Source organism: Taeniopygia guttata, chromosome 3, assembly GCF_048771995.1.
Source record: "Taeniopygia guttata chromosome 3, bTaeGut7.mat, whole genome shotgun sequence".
NCBI classification, from domain to species: domain Eukaryota; kingdom Metazoa; phylum Chordata; class Aves; order Passeriformes; family Estrildidae; genus Taeniopygia; species Taeniopygia guttata.
The window spans coordinates 86,749,055-86,773,692 of NC_133027.1; the positions used below are offsets into that span (position 1 = coordinate 86,749,055).

The 24,638-nt window shown below is 46.4% G+C and overlaps 1 protein-coding gene across 1 annotated transcript in view; it reads right to left on the reverse strand.

Annotated features, from left to right (window-relative positions):
• Positions 1-24,638, reverse strand: part of SLC24A3 (solute carrier family 24 member 3) — a 122,113-nt gene that overhangs the window by 60,706 nt on the left and 36,769 nt on the right. The window contains exon 3 of the mRNA XM_072927317.1: positions 5,697-5,773. Coding sequence (XP_072783418.1) covers positions 5,697-5,773 — 77 coding nt within the window. The remainder of the gene's footprint in view (positions 1-5,696; positions 5,774-24,638) is intronic.

Below are 24,638 nucleotides of genomic sequence, written 5' to 3' on the forward strand. Positions count from 1 at the left end.
ATGCCCCAGAGCCCAGGCAGCTCACCCCAGATCCTCCACATGTAGCACACATGCACTGCACTGCACTGTAGGTGTCCACAGATGATGCCAAGCTCCACAGGGCTCGCCAGAGGCACCAGGGGCAAGGCACCCACCAATTTTTCAGTTTAGACAATTCCTTCTCTGGATTTTTATATGCACATTCAAATGATCCCAGGGGAGGGCTTGTGTCGCTTCTAGTGCATGTAAGATTGACAAAGCATCTCCACGTCCCAGCATTAAAGTGGAATCTCATGGTGTCCAGGATTTTGGAGGGCACAACAACAACCTTCAAAGGTGACAAGGGAATTTTCTTTTGTCTGACCATGCTTTCTCATTAGTAGGATCAGGTACAAAATGAAATGCAAAAAAGGCACTGAAATGAGTAAGGAACAGAAAAGTAAATGTGAAGGAACTGTCCCCCCAGGCTCTTGCTCATCCGCCCCAGGAGTGGGGACTGGCCTCCTGCTGCAGAAGCTGGAAACATGAAGCCAAACTTGCTGCACTCCTCAGGATGAGTGCTAGCATCAGGCTGACAGCACTGACCAGGCTAAACCCATATGACCTGTACACTCCAGCATTCACTTTAATGACCTCATTTCTGTCACAAAACTGTTTTGGCTACGAGTCTTCCCTAAGTTCATTCAAGTGGCTTGAGTGCAATAAAGTGTAAAGTGTCAGAATCAAAGGAGTATCTGGCTAAACCCCAGCCTTGTTCACAGACTAAATCACTGGAAGCTACCTACAGTCAGTGAACACACGAGGACAGTAACTGTTACTTCCTTGGAAGTTCTTCAGGCTTTTTGATAGGGCTTGTTTGTTTGTTTTTTAAACAAACAAAACACAGCAATGTTTAGAGTTTCGGCCATCAGGAACACAAACAGGAGGGGGCTTTTTTATTCAAGAGGGAGGAAGGCAGTAGCATCAGGGAGGCCAGTCTGCATGGCATGTACCGTGAGGAGAGGGCCAACAGCACAGCTGAGACCCCCAGCATGATGAAGTGGTATCATCTTCCATCATTTCACTAAAGAGTCACATGGATTTTTCCTTCAGCACATGGCATCCTGTCTTCACAGGCACCATGGGTGCAGCAGCTCTGGAAAGGAACAGGGCAGCACGGACTGAAGGCTGTTCCACCTGAAACTGCCACTGGGAATTAAGAAAGTGGTCGGGGGACAAGGAATATGGCCTGTACAATGGCAGCAGAGCACAATGTGGAGGACTCAACACATAAATAAGGCTCATCTCCAGCTTCACTCAGTTGTTTTAAGCTCTAAGTGATGATATGGGAATCTTTAACTAGGCAACACACTTTAAAAAACTCACTCACTCCTCCTCCCACAAAGGACATTAAAAAATTAGGAAAATGCAATGGCCCTGCATAAAAGGATTATAAATGCCAGATTAAATACCACATTAGGACTGATTTTAAAATGACAGATTCTAACAAAGATGCATTCTCTGCATCAAAGGTGATTAAGTTTCTTACTCAAAATACCTGTTCCACCGTACAGGACAGAAATGGTCATTTTTCATGCTTGTCCAGCAGTCCTTTGAGCTTTCCATGACTGTCTCCACACTCAAACTCAAACTTATTCACAAGAGTGCATAATGCCGTAGAAGCAACAATCCTTACAGCCCTGCCTTCTTCCCAGGGGGCTGTGAAAAGCTGAGGTTATTGGTGGCAGCAACAGCAGGGGGGCCCGCTGCTGCCCCACAGACCCCTGCCCTGGGGGGGCAAGGGTCTACCCTGAAACCACGTTAACCAAGCTCAGGGCTTTTCTCAACTATGACTGCATTACAAGCCCACCTAAAATTCCACTGTTGGAGGGAAATTAAAAAACCCCAACCAAAGCAGGAAGCCATAGAACCCGGGTTGACTCCAGCCAGCAGCTTGTGTACCATGATATGCCCAGCAGTGCTCCCACAGATGGCCAGGGCACTGGAGAAATCAACCCCCTAAGGAGACAGCCCTGTACTGCAGAAATGAGATGTGCCTGGGTATTGACCCGATGCAGAAATAGATAGTGACAGGACCCATCCAGGGTGACCTACATTTCCCAAAGGCCTCGCAGGAGGAAGGCAGGTGCCTGTTAGAGCCCCCATTCCTATGGCTATGGGAAGCAGTGGCAAGCCAGGAGTAGAAGGGATGGCTTAGCACAAACACTGCTACTCCACCCTGCTCAGTATTGAGGGCCCAGCTCTGCCCAGGGACAGGCTCAGCTCTGACCATGCATGGGCTCCTCGTGCTAGCAACCCTGGTATCAATACCATACCCTGGTATTGCACTCCAGATCTGCTGGAGAAGGCTGGGAAAAGAAGAAACAACACTGTGCTATCAAAAACACCGGGTAATGCACAGACTCAAATCCCCCATTCTCAGCTGCTAGCCAAAACCTTGGGTATTGCTCAGCAAAGCCATTTCCCTCCTGTCTTGAGGGGGTAAATGGTGCCAGTGCCCCTGAGCAGGGCAGGGCTGAAGATCTGCATGGGATGTCAGCTGGAACAAAATGAAAACTAGGAAAAGGCTAAGAGAGCAACTACACAGCCTTTCCAGTACCCAAAGGGACTGCAGGAGAGCTGGAGAAGGACTTTGACAAGGGCTTGGAGTGACAAGGAGGAATGGCTTCATGCTGACAGAGGGCAGGGTAGATTGGGTATTAGGAAGACATTCTTTCCTGTGGGGGTGCTGAGGCCCTGGCACCGGTTGCCCAGAAAAGCTGTGGCTGCCCCTGGATGCCCAGAAGTGTCCAAGGCCAGGTTGGACGAAGCTTGGAGTAACCTGGGATAGTGGAAGGTTACTCCAAGGTTCAACTCCCCATAGCCAGGGAGTTGAAACTGAATAATGCGTAAGATTCCTTCCAATCCAACCCTATGATTCTGCAAACAATAATGTTAAGATTGCAAAAAGAAGCCCTTGGGTGCTGGGGAGCTCCCAGGCTGCAGAAACAGCACCAGACTTAAAATCCAGACCCCAGCCCCTCCAAACTAAACATCCCAAACCAGTGACTTAGTGGGTAGTTAGTCAGCAGCTCAGCCTCTTCTCAGAGGGGACATTGAAATAATGAATGGCAGTGAAGCAGTCAGCTGCTGAGCTCTGAAAAAGTATCCAGGAGAAATAAAACACCATGACTCCTCCCTGTAATATGCCTTCAGTGACCCACTTCTCCTTCAAAGAAGTATGATATTTTCAGTTCAGACCTAAAACTATTGCTGACCTGCCCAGTTTTCCCTAGATTTTTCTAGTGTTTAGGGATTAACTTTCATCTTTGTGAAGCATCAGATAATGTTTAGTAATTCACAGAGCCCCACTGTGAAGATCCATGGGGTCTTTTTTCCCCTTTTTATTAAACAATACGGAGAAGATGCCCTGGGAAGCCTCTTCCTATTCCCCAAGGTCCTAGTGATAGCTTTTGGCCTCTTCCTCTGGCTTTTAGTAAACCATCTTTGTCTTGATGTCTTTTAGAATTAAACATGAAAGTATGGGCAAGTGGGCAGAGAACAGAGAATAACATTTTTACTTAAATGAATAGAAACTGTTTAAGAGGAGGTTACTAACATGAGAAGCATGGTGATGACCTCTAATCATCGCTGCATTTTTCTCCCTACCGTTACAGAGCCCCTTTTACATTCCAGTTTCCTCAAACACATTAAGAAAACTCAGTAGAGGCAAAAACCTCTGTGTCTGAATCCTCTTTCCCCCAGAAAAGTGCATTTCTGCTTCTGCTCTGATTTCATCATACGTTTATATTTCTGGGAGGTAAAAAAAAAGGACTGAAGTTTCATTACCCCAGTACAAAGAGCACCCCTTCCAACTCAGACTAGAGGCAGCTCGCTAAATGCTAACAGTTTTCTGTTTTCTCTGAGTATCATTTTTTCTTTGACAAAGGGTTGTCTCCAGCTATCCCAGTACTAGAGAGGCTGAATTCCAGCTAAGTCCTGCACCTCAGGGACCACAAGACAAAGAGTGGTCAGTAAATTTCCTAAGTCCACAAAACTGCTATAGAGAGCAATGGAGCACCCATGGAACAATGGAACAAAGGAGCTGCCTTGCTGTTTGCTAGCAAGCAGGAAAGAAACTGATTACATTTCTGCTGGGACAGTGGATGCTTTTCTACTTCTCATTAAAAATAGATTTTTCTTTGTATTCTGAACTAGGCAGTTCAGTCCTGTACCTTTGTTTTGGTACATGTTAAAGGCACATTCAGCTCATTCAGAACTGAATTAATATATCAATTTTTAGGAGTATTCTTGTCAGTGATATAAAATCCAGCTCGGGTTCAGTGCTCAGTCTCCAAAACATTTCAAAGCTCAATGTTCCCATGGAAACTTGAGATTCGTGAACTTGCCAGGCACAGACAATAGCAACATTACTCAACAAATTTCTGCAGCTACTTACCCAAAATAAAAGTCTTACACAGAGGGCTCACATTGCAATACACAATACAATCTAATTTATACTAAAAAAAAAATCATGAATCACTTCTCACAGCTAATGGTGACTGCTCGTTTAAGATGACTAAAAATTGTTAAAAGCTTCTAAACATTCATTAGCAGCAGATATTTTCTTGGTTGCTTAAGAATGCCTCTAACATAACTCATAGAGCTGATAAAGCAAACTTTCCAATCCATGTAATGCCACTGTTATTTCTATATCAATTATTCTATTCCATTGTCCTGGGGTGCTGTTATGATGCTTCTATCCCCAGTCATGTGTTCTGTTTATGCTGGATATTATATTCAGTGCCTTCAAGAGAGCGAAGGCAGGGAGAAGCAGCATGGAGTTATCAGCCTGCACTCACTCCTCCACTGTCTGCTGGAACACAGAACTCCACTGTGTTATCTGGGCATGGACAGGGCAGAACAGAGCGCTCCTTTGCTTTTTAGTTAGTTTAGCTAGCTGAGGCAGAGTTTTCCCTGGACTGTTTTTTGCTTTCCCTTTTCTTGGAACTGTTTGAAACTGCTCCGAACCAGGACCCAGGGAGCACTGAGCATTTGCACTTTGTGACCTACTCTGGACAGCAGTCTTTCCCAGTGCCAGAGGGACTGATATGATAACAGAGCAACCAGCCACAGGAGAGACTTTCTGAATTTGTTGTCTCTTCAGAGCAGCAAATTAGTTTTGTCATCTGCTATTGGTCATTTTTTGTGCTGGGAAGTGCTTTGCCTGTTTAAATAAACAGGGTTTTTTTCCACTTCTCTCTGAATAAATTTTTCCCAAACCAGTTAGGGGGAGGGGCCATGTGGGTTAGCTTTCTGGGGGGGGCCCTTTTGGAGGTTTTCTCCCAGATTTGCCCTAAACCAGCTCATAAACTTCAGAGTGTTCCAGAGTTGCTTCTTGCAGAATTCTTGAATCTTTTAGCTCTCTGACATTTAGTTTTCATCTTAAAGATGCCAAACTGTCCCATTTTCAGAGAAAACTTTCTCTTTCCTATGGCCTGACATTCTAATGGTGTCTACAGAAAAAAATGAAAACAGGAAGCAAGTTTAAACCATCCTTCCACTCCTTTTTATCAGAACAAAAAAAAAAAAAAAAAAAAAAAATCACATCCCTGACTTCACAGTCCATACAGGAGATGAAAATGCACTCAAGATAAAGTAACTTCAATCAGAGCTCTTGAGCACACCAGGCCCTGTCCATGCCAGTCGGAGAAGAAAGGCAAAGTCATGACACTTACACAGAGGATGTGCAGGACGACAGCTCCATGTCTCCTGTCCTCATTCGTGAAGATGTCATTGGGGAATTCATGAAGAGCTGCAAAAAGTGGGGAGGGGAGAAAGAAAGCTCAGATGTTTAATCAGCTCCTCACACCCACCCCACACACTGTTCAGTAACACAGCGAGAGGCTGCCCAACCCAGCCTTGCAGCCACCTGCCAGAGGCTCTGCCTCACCTTCCTGTGGCTCAGCTTACCTTGTCCTCAGGCACCATCTTTACTAAAAGTTTACTGTGCCATTTCCTCCTGTGGCCAGCACCACCCTGTGACCCACACATGCCCAAGCAGGGACAGACACCCCCCTAGGGCACAGCATAGCTCCTTCCTTGAGGGAAGCAGTCAGAGCTGTCCAGAGCAGGTGCAGTATCTCCTGGAGGAGTTGGCAGCTCTCTTCCCACTGTCCAACAATCCACAGAACCATCGAGAGGAGCACATCATGCACTTTACAGCCTTTGCTGCAAATGCACTGTTGCAAGACACTGAAAGACAAATTCCCTCCATTTGCTCAAATGTCTTATTACTGCTCTGGATGTTAATTGGATTATAAAGCTCTTAAGAACAGCCTGCCAGTTGGCTTTGGGTTATAAATCAAAAAGCCAGTGTGAAGACAATGCTCTAGCATTCAAGTGCTTCTCAGTAATTCCAGATTTTGAAACAACAGCTTTCTTCTAATGGTCAGTTCTTCACATTCAGCCATCAGCTGGAAAAAATCAAACTGCCTTTCACATCTTTAGCATTAATAAAGCTCTAGCAATAGGGACTTAATTAGCAATTGCACAGAAGATTAAAGGGAAAAACAATCCAGCTCACTCTCCTTGTTTTGCTGCCTCTGAAGCAATAACTGAGCAAAAGGAAACTGCATTTTAATTTTGTTCCTCATGCAAGCAACAGCTCTACCCAGGCACTGCATCAGAGGGGGAAACCACTCTTTTTTACATACAGTCTTTTACCCAAAGGCTCAGGTTATTACTGTTAATTGTATTCCTGTGGATTGGTAAATTCGATAAGGAGTCCTAAAAAACTAGCAGGAGCTACTGGAGCAGTACAGACAGCATCTTTAAAATATCCGTAATGGAGGAACACAGCAACACCCTTCTCCTTTATGAGAACCAGTGATGTCTGTGACTTCTTATCACCAGTCAGAACTCACCCACCAGGAGCTGTGACTATTTCCAGGAGCTGTGACTACTTCCTTCTGAGGCAGAACTAGTCCTGCCAGGCTGCCTACCCCTCCCACCTCAGCACATCTGCCGTGTTAGAGGTGCCAAAGGTTGCCAGAAACACCCTTAGGTGTACAGCTTAGGGAAGTAGTCAGGGAGGTACCAGCACAAGGACAGGAGCAGGAAAACTCCAAAAGGTACATTACAAAATGTAATGAACAAAAGAGCCTTCCTGGTTCCCATGGCAATACTGGGACACTGCTGGCTCTAGCTGAGTATTGATATTGAAATGTTAATTAGCTAATTGCTCTGTTTGTTTTCTCTAAACTACCTGGAGATCACCTGTTCCCTCCCCCCCCCCCCCCCCCGGCCAGTCTAGGACTACGATTCAAATAGGGGAACCCGTGGAACCATGGAAACGTGTTTTGGGGGATAGGACACCCCTAAATGGAGAACTAAACACAGTAGAGGGGGCTGGACAGGTGCCCGGGCTGAGGAAGAGGGAAACACATCCCCTGACTGACGTTTGACCTGTCACCATAACCTACAGAAGACTAGACCAGAGTGGGCTGTGGAAAGCAAGAACAAAGAGGAAGATTTTCCTGGTGTTACCACGAGGAAAGGAGAGGGGACAGCTGCTGCTCGGGACTTCAGCAACAGACTCTACACGCCTCTTCTTCCTTCAGCTACCTGGAAAAGGCTACAAGAGCAGGGGTGAGCACTGTGTCGGGCCCCCTGCCCAGCTGATCTTTTTAATAAAGAGCTGAACATTAATGAAGACATAAGCCCTGTTCATTTCACAATACACTGTGGAAGCTGAGAGACAATGAAAGTTAATCAGTGGAAAGGATTCATCCTTCCTCAGCAAAACATCATTATGTGAAAATCCAATGTTTCCCTCAAAGCTTTAAGAAATATGCCTGACCATTCCCCATTCCACAAGCGAAGGAATCATGGGGAGGTCTGCCTGCAGCAATATGCAAAATGGTTTGCTAATATATGTGTGTGTGTGCTACCCCTCCTCCTGCAGCTGCCTCTGAGATTTTACATTCATTACAGACAGATGATAAAAATACAATCCCTTTATGAAGAGTCTCTGGGAGGTTCAAGGAGCCTGAAGCACACCTAAAGTAAAGGCACATGGGGAAAAAATAGTACAAAAATAGCATAAGTTGTCTGTAGTGTCAGCAGCTGGAAATCCTGGCCTTCCTTCCTGCACACAGCAGAAATGCCCAGTGCTCCCTCAGGTTCAGGTTCCCACCCCACATTGGCAGGAAATATACCTGCTTTTCAGAGAAAATCCAAGATGTCCATCAGCACATCCTCCACAACATCGTCCGAACACAAACACATTTAGTGGGTTACATTGGAAACATGCAGTTATAAACTAATGTATGTAAATTTGATATCTGCTGCATTTTTATTAGCTGCATCAGGTGCAGATGAGTATAGATAAGATGAGAGCTTTGCAAAAAACATGAGCTCCTTTCTAGGAAGAAATAAAGTGTGCTGCTGGAACACCACTCCAACAACAGCTGCCCTATTTAGCGAATTATAAAAGCTCAGACAGTTTGTTATTTCACTAAAAGAGTCTCCAGCCTTTGTCAGAAAATAGGTGCACATTTTGCCAGGTTTATTTTGATCACACAGAAAAAAACCCAACCACCCTCCCAATGAACCTAAACTGAAAGAATAAAACACTCCTGCCTAATAATCTACTCTGGTCCTGCAGACTTTGCAGGTATCAGCCTGGAGCAGCGGAAGGGCGGGATCTTCACAGAGCTTAGCAACTCCCCAGTTACCTCCTGCATTGTGGGTATTAGGCACAATTCCAGGAGCAGCCCAGCCCCCAGTGCATTCTCAGGGGGTTCCAGCCCTTGGACATACAAAACTCAGCCTCAGTTTTCAGATCCTGAGGGTCACATTCCCAGACGAGGGCTGACGCGTGCAGCTCAACACAACACTCCTTCCAGGGGTGCAGTTCTACCTTGCACTGGGGCAACTTGTAGAACTATGAATGAACAGAAAGATTATTCGCATTCTGAAGTAACTGGAATTAGATGGCCATTAGGAAGGTATGGATTGGCCTTGGAAAGGGACCTAAATATTACAGGAACAAATGAGCATTATGTGTAAGAAGCTGTGCTCTTTTGCACTTGACTCCAGGTGTTCTGACAAGCAGTGGCTGCTGTGCAGCACAGGGAGCCCACACCTTTTGGAGATACCATCAAAAGGGTATGGCCAGATTCAGAGGAAAAGTCTGGATTGACACACAAGATAAAATTATTTTAGTCATAATACAGTAAGCTGGAATTAATTATTTTCCTGTTCTTCCCAATTAGTATGCAATTCTGTAAAATTTGAACGCTATTCTGCCCTGGCCATGGGTGACTTACAAAAAGGTTCTGCATTGGCTGGCACAACACAAACCTGTCTCTGCCCAGGCCAGGTGTGCACGGAGGGTGCTGCTGTACCACTCCTCAGGGGGTGGCACTTTTCACAACCCTCTTCCCAGCTCCTCCTTTCCCTCTCACATTTTAATGTTCCCACCTTTCCAAAAGGATTACTTTTCAAAAATTCCAGCACTGCACTGAATCAATAGTTCTAAATGCTGTGACATCCAGTTATTTTTTAAAGTCTTTATGTTGCTAGCCAGTGTATGTACTCTGGGGACAAGAAAACCCTTAGGAAAATCTCCCATGACTTTAAGAGATGAAAGATGTTCAGCCTGGCCAATGAGTTACCAGCACAGAAAACTCACAAATTTACCTTGGTTCATTTTCTCATGCTGTCCCCACAATTCTTTCTCTGCGAATTCTGTTGTTGTCACCTATGAGGGACAGATATTAGTGGAGCAGACCTTGTGATGTAAACCCAGACAACGTCTTTTGCATCCATGCTGATAGGAAAATAAAAGTAAACTTTAAAGCAATTTGTTGCCTTTCTCCCCGCACACTTAGAATCATTATTTTAAACTCAAGCTTGAGATTGCTGCTGGGTTCAGGGTAAACAACAATATCACATTCAGCACCTACTGCAGACTGTTTCACCCAGCTCCCTGACCTCCAGCAGCTCCCCTGAACAGCACCAGCTCTGCCTCCCAGCTGTCTGTCCCTCACAGGGAGCAGGGACCAGCCAGGGTGAACCTGCAAGTGCAGGAAGTGAGAGGGCTCGGGAACTGCTGGATCTGTACAGCATCAGAGTTCAGACTGCCTGGAGACCAGCTCAGGCACACACAGCCCACCACACCCTGCTCCAGGGGGAACTACGTTAAAGCACATGGCACAGTAAAGGGACTGTGAAAATCTTAAACTGTCTTTAAAATCAGTGAGATCAGTCTAATTGTCTCTGAAGGGAAGGACTGTATATACCTTTACATATATATATACCTTTATATTTATGTGTGTATATATATATATATATATATATATATATATATATATACACACCTTTATATATACATATACATATATATATACCTATATATATATATATACACCTATATATATATATATACCTATAGATATAGATATAGATATAGATATAGATATAGATATAGATATAGATATAGATATAGATATAGATATAGATATATATTACTGTCCACTAAGTAAAAATGGTGTTTGCATTGCAGTGGCATGAGCTAAAATGCAAAGAGAGCCAAACTATGGTGATACATCAATAAAAAACATCTTGCTAATGTTTCACTCCTGTCTCAACTGCTGCAAACCAGCAGCTGAAGCAGCGTGGGGCACAGAACCCACCGTAAATCATGCAGCATGCCCAGAGGCACCATCCCACACCTTGTACTGCTTTTCCAGGCTCTGTGCCTGGCCCCTGGGAGCAGCACCTGGGGGGACAATCATCCAACAAAGGTGGCAGCAAGAGGCAAAGTGGTGGAAGCACCCCTGCTGAAGCTACTGATGCTGGTGAGGTACCTGTTCACAGGTGCCTCTTGGTGGGATGAGCCAGACAGAGTAGGTGTGGTGTGAATAGAATGGGAGAGGTCTGCGTTTCTATTGAGTAAGTTATGCATGGGCTGAGGGAAGAAAGAAAGGAGAAGATGAAGGAATATGAGATTGTGAACCCTGTGCACCACGGGGAATTCAGAACTGGCAGCTCATTTGCATGGGAAGTGAGAACAAACACTACTCCCTGCTACTCTGGAGGAATCTGTCCAAGATGGAAAGGCAAGATGTTTTCTAGTACCATCTGTGTAAAAGTTGCCCTCTGGACAGTTTTCCTCATCTCCTGTTAATGGGCCCATCAATGTCTTGCCACATGACTCAGAGATAACACTCTCCAGGAGCCAGTTCTGTGATCAAAGACACACCTGTGACTCAGAATGACATCAGCCCATTGTGAGATGCTCCACCCAGGGGGGAGGAGATAAGCATTCCCACCTAGATATAGCCTGAGATTTCTAGACAGGGAAGCAGCCTTCCCACAAGTTTCCAAGAGGACACAGCTGGGGTTTTCCACTGGACCGACTACACCATTTCCACAGGACCACTGCACAAACAGAAACCACATCTGCCACTCCAAGAGGATTGCAGCCACTCCAATCTGGACTGCTACCAGCACGCTGGCCAAAGGAGTGTCAAGTTGTATTCTGACTTTGTCGGTGGTCTTCCTTTTGTATAATTGCATGCATTTTGTCTCTTTTCCCTTTTTCCAATAAATTGTATTTCTGACTTGGAGTCTCTCACTGGTTTTGCTTTCAAACCAGAATAAAAGCACTCAAGAGAAAACACATCATGAAAACAGCTGGCAGAGCAGCTCCCAGGACCCTCCACCCATGGAGCAGCTGGCACTGCAGCTCCTGGGAAGCCCCACTGCTGCCTCTCAGTACCAATTCCAGGAAGCGCATCTCGGGCCAGGCTTGTGCAATTGGGCTGCAGGGGTGTTTTACCTGGGTCTAAATATGCACACAGCTAAAACACGCATGGTTCTGTGGGTGTCCCCAACAGCTGAGCAGCTTGTCATTCTATACACATCTGGCTGACAATTCTCCAGAACTTCAGATATTCAGAATTGCACAGAAATTGCAAAATGCATTTCCTTTGAAAGAAGAACGTGAAATGCCCAGTTCTGCACACTCCATACAGTGTGGTCCCCTTTTTCTCTATACTCTCCTGGCTGTGTGCTGTGCGACACTGTGCCCCCAGACTTAAGCCCTGCTCCACCGTGGGCCACTTTCTCTATGCCAGCTGCACACACACACTCCTGATGCTTTCCTCTGCTGCATGAAGTACATTCTTGAAGGAACAAACCCCTAAATATAAGCAGAGCCTGTGCGAAGTCTAAAAGGTTCTGCATTGACTTCAGTGCAAATGAGTCACTTGCAAGGTCTGAGGTGCATTGAGATCCAAGGACAAGAAGCATATATATTGTTGTATTGTGGTTTTATATTTCTGTAACGGTTCTCTAATGGTTTGCCCCTCCACCCCCCATTTTCTCCCAATCGTTCCACCCCGAGTTTTCCCGCCTTTCCCTCGGTGCCAATCTCCCTGAAAATGCTCGGGCACTTCCCCATCCCCTCCCTGGTATCCTGTCCATCACTCGGCTCCCCATCCCATTCTTCCTGAATCTTCTACTGTGGGCGTTGAGGAATTGGATGAGGGTCTGGGGTCCCTCCCTTAAGTTTCCCCCATTGGTTTTTGTATCTGTCTATCCTTTCACCTTTCATTCCCCCAAATCCCCCCATTGGTCAATGTGCATTATCTTCCCCTTGTTACCGCCCCGGTATTTAAGATGATGCGAAAGCCTCGAGGCCACTTTTGGCTGCTGGATACTCTGTACCTCCGAGCTCCCCGGAGCCTGGATTAAAATCGAAACTCTTTCCCCAGCCTTGAGTCGACTCGCCCAAACAAGGCAGACAGTGTAACTTTCTGCCTTAGCCGCACCTCGAGATGCAGGGAATGACCCCCGCCGCTGACCATGCCTCTGCTGGGCAGCAGAAGCCAGGGGGCTTCATATTAGCACAGCGGCAGCATATCTCAGCATAATCGGGGGAGAAATCAGAAATAATAAATTATATGCAACAGCAAATGGTTCAGAGAAAGTTCAAGTCAAATAACAGCAGCAAGTGACCTTTAACGAGAAGGTTATACTTTCCTTTGCTCAGTACAAGAATTTCTGTTACAGCAAGAATCTGGCAATTGTTTCCCAGGATCTTTGAGTTTTTATATTCACTTGACCATGCTATAGTTAAGCTGCTTAAATATATATATATATATATATATATATATATATGTGTGTGTGTGTGTGTGTGTATATATATGTATGTATGTATATATATATATGTGTGTATATATATATATATATATGTATGTATGTATGTATGTATGTATACGTATGCTTAAACTGACAGAGGACGGGGGTAGATTGGATACCAGGAAGAAATTCTTCCCTATGAGGGTGGCCAGACCCTGGAACAGGCTGCCCAGAGAAGCTGTGACTGCCCTATCCCTGCAAGTGTCCAAGGCCAGGTTAAATGGAGCTTGGAGCGCCCTGAGATACTGCAAGGTGTCCCTGTCCATGGCAGGGGGTGCCACTGTATAGGTTTTAATGTCCCTTCCAACCCAAACCTTTCTGGGATTCTGTGGTAGGTTTTGCTCTATCCCAAATCCCCCATCCTGAGCAGCAATTGCTCCCTGTGAGAGGCAGCACAGAAAGCTATCGGCAGAACTGCCAGTGGTACAGACCTAAGCACAGTTGGTGTTGGATCAAGATGTTACCCTTGACAAATGCAATACTTCTGCAAAGTGATCCATTATCAGCCACACACTCTGGTCAGAAATAGCTGGTACAAGGAAGGTTCTTAGCAAAACAAAAACAAAAGAACAAAAACCAAGCAAGAAAAGAACAAAACCCTGGGTGTCTCCTGCCAGAAATTCCTAATACTTAACTGGCTTAATTACATCTGTTCTCAATTTCCCAGACTTCTTTTGATTTGGAATGGAATACAGTCCCTCTTTCATTAGCTTTATTTTGGGTAAGAAATATTTATATTGTGTTCATATCCATGAGCAGGCTAATCAAAAGAGGCAACTTTACAAGAAACACTTCTATAAAGCCACCTGGAAAGGAAGAGATGCTGCTGCCACCTCTCTTCTTTTCTGGAGGGGAAAAGGGCTTTTTAATCTCTCAGCATCCCAAGTACTGGATGCAGGGATACCATAAGTTCGAAGGAAGGGAGCAAATTCCCCTGTATGCTTCAGTCTTAGCCCCATTGTAGGTGTGGCTGGGAACCTGGATTGAAGCATACAAAAAAATGCCAAAAAACCAACCAAACAAACAAACAAAAAACCAAAACAACCTCCTGCAAAGAATCAAACTTTTGGATTTTGCCAGAAACATGTTTAAAGTTGTGGCTTAAACACGTGGTCCAGAAATAAAGGCAGCTTCAATGTGGGCTGGCCAAAGCCAGCCCTGCCCAGGAAGCAGCTGGACAATGCCATTGTGAGCACCTGGGATGTGGCATAGGGACAACACCTTGGGCCAGAGGAGGGTGTGAGGGGGATAGAGACCCTAGAGTCACAGAACCCCTTAGGCTGGAAAAGCCCTTGCAGGTCACAGAGTCCAGCCCCCAACCCAGCATTACCCTCCTGCCTAAGCAGACTCTGCTTCAGGCTACCCCAGCCCTCCCAGCCTGGAGGCTGCCATGGGCTCTGCCTCCCACAAACCATCAGGGCAGGGATTTACTGCCTGCAAATGAATTTCAACGTTTGAACTGTTCAAGCTCCTTTGTGAAGCAGCCCTAATATGCTTTATGCTCCACTGAATGTATAAATGCTTAAAGCTATTACAGTATCTTTGTTATTTTACATTAGGCATCCCATTAACTATTTTCTTACTTTGGTATAATCAGTGTTTACCATTATTTGGAGATTAGTTCTGGATCACGAGGACAAATGGCCTGTGTCCTCAAGAGTTGGTTGAAAAGGCAGGGCAGCCCTCCCATGGCCGGAAGCCCCTGTCCTGACACCCTGGGGAGCACAGGACAGGACTCAGAGCGTGTTAGGATTTTCCATTTAAGTTTAAATGACCCAGTGAATCTGGTGCCTTCCTCTCTCAGCCACAACAGAAGCAATTTTGCTTTCCCATTTCCATCCCAACACAAGGTGCTTAAAATGCTCAGGCACTTAAATCTTATCAAAATTATATTTAGCAAATCAGAGAGAGTTTCATACTTCAGACATACATCATTTTGCTCTTTGTATATAAAACTGGCAGGGAAAATTTCCATTCCAAGGCTGCAAGGTTAAAATGCTGCACCTACCTAAAGCACCTATAAAAGGAAATTAGAGCAATCCTTTACTTTGATAGAGCAATGAAAGTACATAAGAAGGGAATTCTTGGGGGTGTAAACATTAGCATGGATGGGATTTTCAGGTGACAAAGCAGCACAGCTCTCAGGATGATAGCCAGCCTTTTCCAAGGCATTCCAACATCTCTGGCTTCAGCTTGGCTTGGGATCAGCCACAAGCCCAGCTCTTCTGGAAGAGAGCTGCAGTCAGCCCTCTGCCTGGCTGAAACCCACAGCACAGGGGACTTACTTGAGCCCTTTCAACATCATCACATCTTCTCAAGCTCCTTTTTCAGTTCATTGGTATTTCTGAACATCACTCTGCTCCTCCAAGCATACCTCAGACCCTCATCTCACACCAACTGCACACCTGACAGGTCCCCCAGTTACTTGCTAATGGTCTGGGTATTATTTAATCCAATTTTTCAACTACTGCACTGTGAAGTTCATCATGTCCAGGTTCAACTGGGAGGTTTCCAACCTACTTATTACCCTGCCACCAGCAATTCCCTTACTCCAGACTGAGATTTCAACAATTTTCTCGGTATTACATGCATTCATCATGCCCTTGGCAATGACCATCTCAGAGAAGACTGAGACACGTGCTGTCCCAAGAAATGGGATGAACCACGTTACTTCTAAAAAGAGGCTGGGCCACTGCATACCATTCTACTGAGAAGAGTCAGATGGGAACTGGGAATGGATATGGAAAGAAGAGGATGCAGCAAGCAAGATCTTCCATAGATGGGAACTATCATAGTAGGGGTCCCCACCAGGTAATAATTAGCATTGACTCCATGATTCCAGAAGGCTGATCAATTGCTTTATTGTACTATACTAAACTATACTACATTAAGAAACACTCATCGCTCTTGCAGACATTTTGATACAGCCAGACCAGATTGGTTAATTGAAATCCAAACACCATCACTAGTGGCCAATTAAGAAATCACTCTTTGGTAAGCAAAGCTCCATAACACATTCCACATGTGCATAACAGCAGGAGCAGCAAGTGAAGATAAGAATTGTTTCTCATTCTTTTGTCTGAGCTTTCTCGCAGTTTCTCAGGAAAATCCTGGGAGAGCTATCTCTCTCTCTCTCTGTTCAGAGGATATATGTGATTACCACAGGGAACCACCACAGCCCTGGCTAAACAAACTAATTGCTTTCCAGAAATTAGCACTGACTAAGGACATCCAACTGACTTCAATCAGCTGCAATGTGACTCCTGCTGTCACAACACCCTTCGGAATCAGTGCCCTCAGAGGGCTGAGGTCAGTGAAACTGGGGATTCTGGCTCTCCAGCAGAGCCCTGACAGAGTGCACACTTTCTATTCCCCACACCTCAACTTCTGAACTGCACAGGAAGCTCAAGAGATTTTTGTCTCCTTTGTAATTATCTATATAGTACCACTCTTCCTTCTTATTCTCATTTTGTCCAGGAGAGTATCCCTCATGGAGGAGGTCAGTGCTGTTCAGGGGACCAAGCCAGAGAGTGAGCACCATCAGGGTCCAGATCTCTGGAAAACCCATACCCAGGCTTTGCTCTGTCCTGTGTCACATGGCAGACCTGGGTCCTGCCCTTTCCTCTGGGGTCCTACTAACAGATTTCAATTTTGTTTTCCTCCTAGCTGTTCCTACATGGAAGAAGACATGGTTCAGTTTATTCTAGGACTGTGGGGAAAAGTAAACACACAGCACATGCAGATGAAGCAAAGTACACAGCAGGTCCCTCTGCAGTTATGCATTTTGCTTTATGATGACAGGCAGGCTTAGAGTCCAATCTCCAGCATAAAAATCACATCAATCAATGTCAACATACTATTCATACATCAGAAAGACAATATTGGCTTTAAATAGGTATTAGTGGTTACAGAAGACAAGGCGTTTCCAGAATTCCATCTCTGAAGCACCTTTCATCTCACCCAGAAACTGAAAGCCCCTAAATATAGGACTACTGTTAAAAATTCATGAACTTCAGCAGCTATTTATCAAAGTCATGGGAATAGGATATTTTCATGATGGTGAATGGCTTGACATTCATTACTAATAAGCAAATGTGCCCTTTATTACCATTTTAGAAGAGAACATTGCTACTGATACCCAAGGAACATTACATTACCACTGGGCATTAGCATTAGCTTTGCTACAATACATCATTCCTGCCATCTGGATGCTTCATGCTTATTAATTCCCAAATGACGATGTGCATGAGGTCAGTTCATGGAGCTTGACTGCAAAAGGCTGCTGGGAAGGTCTGTCCCAAAAGTGGGACTCCTCTCCGTGAACTGTACCCAGACCACACCTACAGTGGTCCCTCCTTCCTCCAGGCCCCTGGATGCTCTCAGCAGAGCCCGGTGGAGAGTCCCAGCTCCTCGGTAGCAGCGACCACTGGACACAGGCAACATCTCCTGCTCATTGCAGGGCTGCAGGTGTGGCCACAGTCCCCTGGCAGGTGACAACGCTGACTGGGGCATCATCACTGGCAGCTCCTTTCACACCCTACTCACAGCTTCCTACCACAATCATTTGACCTTAAAGGATCAAATCAGAATGCAGAAGAAGTGAAAGAATAGTTCCTCTCTGTGATGGTTTAAGTTTCTCATGTCTTTCATATATGCATACACTTTCTATGTTGACATGGAAAAAGCACTCATTGCTGTCTGCTGGAAGAAAGGAGAAGCAAAGAGGAAGGAGGAGCCCCTCCCCTCCCTCACATGACAAGAGAAAGCTGGACACAAAAACAGTTTAATTTCAGTGGTTCCCCAAGAATTTGCTCTTCCAAACAATCAGAGGGAGCTCCAAGGGCAGCTGTAATTACATCTAAATCCCCACATAGGCAGGACTCATTTACATGTGGCTAGAGAGAGGACCATCTGTTTTACAAAGGTACTACTAGGCTCTTTCTTGATTTTCTTTTTTATTCCAGTTATATTCTTTTCCTCCCCTTCCTCCCTAAATGGAAGCACTGCATTGGTAATATCCAAGAGTCTTAAAATAAGATTATGTTTTCAAATGAGAGAGTCTTTAAAACAGTGAACTAGTCTTACAATCAATTCCAGAGGATACACTTACAATTTCATTACTCAGGAAGAGCCCACATTTATGTTGCTCATTTGGGCAACAACTGAGAAGCACTTAGGGGAAGTGCCTCCAGCCTCTCCTTTGATGAGCACCCCAGAACCTCACTCTGGTGATCCTCGGGAGATACAGACCTGCCAGGGGAGGAAGGGTGTGGTCCTGATTTCAGAGATGCCACCAGCCAGCAGGAAGCTGAGGATGGACAGGCCATCTGGCAGGAAGGGAACCATGACACCGCAATCTTTGGGGGCTTTTAAACTACTTCTGCTCTTGCAACCCCTCCTAGCTCTGTTTTCTACAGCAAAATCCTGTGTCATCAAAAGGCCAGCTTGTCAGCGTGGTGCTGGCATTACTGATGTTACAGCTACAGCTGGAGACAGAAAAAGAGCACCCCAGAGATGTTCTCCCATCAATGCCTTACTTAATACCTTCCACTTTTACATCAAATATCATTCACCTCATCATCCTGTTCTCTCTCCTGCCGCCCTGCCTTCCAGGATGGAAAAACAAGAAGGCAGCCTCCCTATACTCAAGGAAAGTCTCTTTGTGTGAAGGGCTGATACCCAAGGAAGCCAGACACGACACACATTTTGCACAGCCTCCACCTACTCTTGGCAGGGCTAGAGCAGCAGAAGGGTCACATCATGGAGAAGAATCGCCCATTGCATGTTGCTTCTCACTGAGAATATTCCAGAGATTGACAAAGAAGCACATCATAGACCAGGGCCATGAGCTCACATCCTTCTTTCTCTGACAGCTCCGGATGCACTTGTGGGATGAGGGACCTACCTGCACCCCACTGGGTCCAGGACAGGCTCCCACACAGGGCACCAACCACACCTAGCTACTGGGCCCAAATATTTACTGTGTGCTGCTGCCTGTGCCCAGACTTAGATGAAATCAATCAGTCCCACCCCATTCCAACAAACAGCTTACAAGAGCAGTTCATCAAAATCGTGGCCATTCCTTGTTGCCTGCTGCACAAACACCTGGGGAGGACAGTGCTGATTCCTATGATCTGCTATTGAAACTTGCTCCTCAGCTATGATTAGGGCTTTCCCAAGCCACGGGGAAAATGCAAATATTAAACTTCAGCCATTTCATATAGTAAATTCACAGTCCAACTCCACTTCCTAGCAATGAGCATACATACTGCAGTAAGAAGTGGTCCAGAAGCCCTGAAAGCATTATATAGGGAAAATCCACTTGCACAACACATGGCTTTTAGTTGTAATGGCTGCAAGGAGACAAAATACATTTAAAGCAGAGCTAGAGAGGATAGAAAGCATCTCCTTGCGCTTCATCAGGCTACAGAAAAGCACTGTACCACTGAAGATGCAGAGCCAGAGACCTGGCAAAGGCATAGGCAGCAGGAACAGCCAGGCAGCCCTGCAAAGGACACAAACCAGCTCAGGATGTGAGCAGGGACACAGAGGGGACACTCCAGGACCAGCCAGGCTGTGAGCAGGGACACAGAGGGGACACACCAGAACTAGCTGCAGAGAGCCAGCCAGGCTGCGAGCTACTCCCAGGTGATTCACCTGCCAGGAGGAGGCTTCCCTCAGCCACACAATGATCCAGGCTAATTTCCTCTGCTGACCTATACACTGCTGTGTCACACTTGGAGAACACATGCCAGATATTTTCGAAGAGCTTTGGGGAGGTTTAGCCAGAAGGGCAATGGATTTCAGTGGCAATCACACCGTTAAATACCATGTTTCCCTTGGTGGCATAACCTTTGCATAACTGTTACACTTCTCTGCTGTCAATAATCTGCAAACAGCCTTAAAAAGGCCTCTCATCTCCCTTGCACGAACCATTTCAGGGGCACACCTGCTAACAGACTCTGTGCACCCCAATGCAGTCTCTGAGAGCATTATTTGCAGGTGTCATTCCAGCCATGCAGAGGCCCAAAGCACAGCACCTCTCTCTGCCTGCTTACTGGTCAGAACCAGGGCGAGGATCCAGTGGAGATCCAGAGATGTGTGTGCACAGCAGCTGGAAGTCCTTTCAGCAGGGAAACTCGGTAATTGCAGAAGACCGAGAGCACAAGACAACACCATGCGCTGCCAAGCTTTGGGGCACGCAGCTGTGGCTCTTTGCTGCTGTGCAGACCTTGGGTAAGCGGGCACGAAACAGTGAATCCTGTGGCTGCAGTGATCTGGGAAAATGGGATTGCTGAGAGGCAGGCAAGGCATGCCCATGCATGCTTAACAACCTGCTGGATGGCCCTCCAGAGCACCCTGGTGCCATCTGCTTCTGAGGAGAAGCATTACTGGCACAGCAGCCAGCAGCTCTTCCACGCCCTGCCCTGCCCAGCCACACGCACATCAGGGGACTCTCCACAGCAGCACCTTTCTACTCACAGTTTCATGCCCAAGGCTGTACACCCCTCTCAGCCCCACCAAGGGTAGTGGAGGACAAACCACAGTGAGCACAGCCATGATATCCCACACAGGAATAGAGCAGTAAACAAACAGGTCCTGACTCAGACAAGTTTTGTTGGTGAAGGAAGGAAAAGCTCTACAGCATTTTATCTACATACTGCTGCTGGCATCTCTGTGGCTAAACTGGATTTCCTAAAGCACAGGGAGCAGCAGCAGACTATACTGTCACACAGGTGAGATGCAGGGACATCTCAGAGAAAACAGGATGACAACACCACAGTGCTTGGCAGTCTCCTCCTGCTCCATTCTCCAAAATAGACTGAGTTTTTAGACACTTTAAAAGCCAACAAGCTGGGACCACTGTATATCCAATGCATTTGGCTTGTCAGGAAGCAGAGTGGATGCAGAGGGAAGGCAGAGGCAAGGAATCATGAGCAACAAGGCAGTTGTGCCCCTCTCTATGTAGACTAAGGTGCCAGGGCACAAATCAGGCATGGCAGAAAATAGTGCATGCACCAGCACCTTCCAGTACTGCCTCCTGCCAGCTCTGAGACACTGATAATTCCATTGGATGTCCCCCTCGGTTGATAGGCATCCCTTTTACTCTACAGCTAAGCCACAAAACCTGGACAAAGGAGACATTCAAAATGCAGCTTATTCCCTTTCCCCCAGTTATCATTCCATATCAATCAGACAGAATAGATTATTACAGGGTAACAGGGTTGAGAAGAGAGTTGCTGAGAAGGGGCATGGCAAACCAATCCCATTGTTCTCCAGGAAGGGGCAGCACAGTTTGCTCCTCCTCCTGTGTGCAGGTTAAAGCACAGCAGCCCAGGATGGGGGGTCAGCTTATGTCTGGGGGGTTCTGCTCAAGTCCAGGCAGCCTCTGTAACCCCTGTGCAGAGCCACAGCCCTGCTGCCTTCAGCACAGCTCAAGCCTTGCCCTTCCTGCAACCCAGGGGGCAAACAAAACAAACAAATATCTCTTTTTTCCTTTCTGCCTCCTGACACTCTCTTTTCTTTCTCATAACTCTAGGATATCAATTCTACCACGAAGGTGCCGCTACTGATGCCTGGGCAAGGAGAGTGTCCCCTCCAGCTCCCTCTTGCCCAGTGGTGCACAGCTGTCACTGCACACAGCATGGCAGGCTGAGAAAGAAAAAAGCCCTAAGTAACAGAGGCAATGGCCACAACTCCTGACCTCCTCTCCTGTGCTCAGGGCTGCCCTCAGAAAATTCACATGGTGAGGAATACCCCTCAACCCAAACACACTACAAGTTGGGTTTGCAATGAAATGTTTTGGTAAAACTGGTATCTCCTGCTGCCAGCAGCCCCAGCCCTTCCAGCAGACAGGCCGTATGGCAAACACAATACAGAAAACCCCCAAGTGGAATTGGATCCATGCTGCTGTAATCCGGGATGAGCACAGACCTACTCACACAGGGCCCTGGTAAAGAAATAATTACTGGAGTTAGTTAGGGGCAAGACCTGCAGGAAAGTTTTTCTCTAGTGACCCAAGGCTATATTTTTTTAGGGCACATGGAAAGCCCTTGCACTTCTCTCTAGATTCCTTCAGTATCAGCTTTTGGAGATAACCACAAGCACCTCCAAACCAGGAACGCCAGGAGCAGTATCACCCTTATGAAGGTGCAAACATCAACAACAACAAACTGTAAGAAGACTTATGAAACAAACACAGCCCTAAATGATAGCAAAACACCAGAGACCCTTGAAACAGCCCCAGCACCACTGCTGGCCATCTCTGGGCAATGCTGGATCCACAGCACAGTTGAATAGGAGGAGATCCATTACAGGAATGACAGCTGTCCTACAGGGTGGCACAGCCCTAAATCTGGCACCAACGCTCAATAACCAGCCACATGAAAGTGCTTCTTATGGCCTGGTCAAAATGTGAAATATTGCACAGATATTGCCAGGCACTAGGGATTGACAGTACCTCTGCTACAGGCCCTGACAGAACAACCATAGCCACACTTTTAAGGAAAGTTTAGCAGAGCAAAATATCACCAAAGAGCACCTGAATATTAATTAATGAGACTGGAAGCCACAGATCTTCACCCAGGAAAATCCTCCAGGCTATTTTGTGGAACATGACAAACACAGCCAGATACAGTATCTGCTTTATTTCCCTGCACTGTTAATTCCCAGCAACAAACAGGAGAGGAAAGCACTCCTGGGTAGAGGAGCCTGCCAGCTCTGACCCTCCGGCCCTTTCCTGAAGGAGGCACAGAGGCTTCTGAGCTGGAAAACATGAATATTTCCGGGTCATGAACCCAAACATCCCCTTCGAACAGATACCACGGCCAGAGGAAGCCACATCTCCCTGCCCTAGCTCTGGGTAACTCAGGCCCCCTCCTCTCAGCCCCAGGCACCCTCCAGGCCCCACTGTTCAAGCCTCAGAGAAACACCACATAATTGGGGTCAGACTAGGTGACCTTCAAAGCTCTCCTCCAACCCAAATGATGTCATGATTCTATGATAATTAACATAACAGAAACCCGCAGTGTAACAGCAGTCACTAGAGTGCCCATCTCTGTTGACCACCTGGGCACAGAGCCCAGCAAGGAGACCGGGATCACCAAACCAGGAGGATAACAGCCTGCTGCTGGCCAGGATTAGTGCATCCCTGCATTCCTCCACAAAACCAGCTCCAAAATTATGGATGGCTGTCCCCTGCACAAGGGCATGCAACAGTCGCTGGCAGCTGCGAATTTGGAATTGGGCAAGAAGTGACAAAGTATTTGGATCACAAATACCCATTTGTTCTACTTCTAAGGCTCATTTTCATGAGATTTCCCAAAACTCCTGCGAAGAGCCGACTAATCCTCTCACGGCACAGGCATCACCCCTGACACTCCACTGAGCCGCATGGAGGTGCAGGGGTGGGAAGTGACTTGTTGCAGCCGGAATTGCTGCTAGTAAAGTCCAGGGTAAAGAAGCAAAAAGGGTCTTTGCATGGTATCCACAGATGTTTAATTCAGCCGTGAGGTGAGATGTTCAGAGACCCTAAGAACACGCATGTGGGGAGGGTCCAGCCTTTTCTGCCTCCCGAGGGGCCGGGGGTGACCCTGCTCTCAGGGCAGCACAAAGATAAGGGCCAATCAGGAATAAAGAGGGAGTGGTTCAGGGACATAGGAACAGACATAGGAACAGGGGAAGGAGCCAATGGGGTCTTAACAGCTTTCTGAGGAAAGCTTCTTGTGTCACACTAACTCAGAGGATGCCGACCAGGGTCTCCACTATGACTCATGAGAAGGCAAGGCAGTGCCGAGCCGAGGGACTGCCTTGTACACTCACAGACTGAAATACTTTCTCTCGTTTCCACCAGGCTCAGCATCACACCAGAAAAAAACCCACCCCTTCCAAACCCCAATAAAAATCCTTCAAGCCTGATTTTATGGGACTCAAACCACAAAGCTTTTATGGAAAACTAAATTATTTTCATTAAATGCCTCCCTCCTGCCTCCAAAAGCCCTGATTTTATTGGGGTCTCTGCTGAGAATTTCCCTATCATAATTTGGCTCAGTCAGAGCAAACCAAAACCAAGGGAAATTTTTCTGCTGACTGCTTTAATCCACGTGAAGCCTTAAACATACAGGGTGGCTGATTTCTAGGGCAACAGTGCAAGCTGGGAGTAAGACAGCTTCAGAGGTCTGGACCCCTTGGAGGGGACCTGGACATGTAATACAGCTCAGGCATTGAAGAACAGAGGACCTGACCCATCCCAGTGCTCGGTTATTCTGATGGAAATTTGGGATGTACACTTCAGCTTGCTGTCAATGCCATAATTTAGTGTTGAGACTGAGAGCAGCATCTGACCTCCCAGAACTACCCAAAGTCACCTCCATTTGTACAGAGTGACTGGATGGAAGGAAGTTCCCGTCCAGTGTTAACCAAACCAGACTAGGAACATCCTGGTGCAAGGAGTTAGCTCCTGCCAGTGC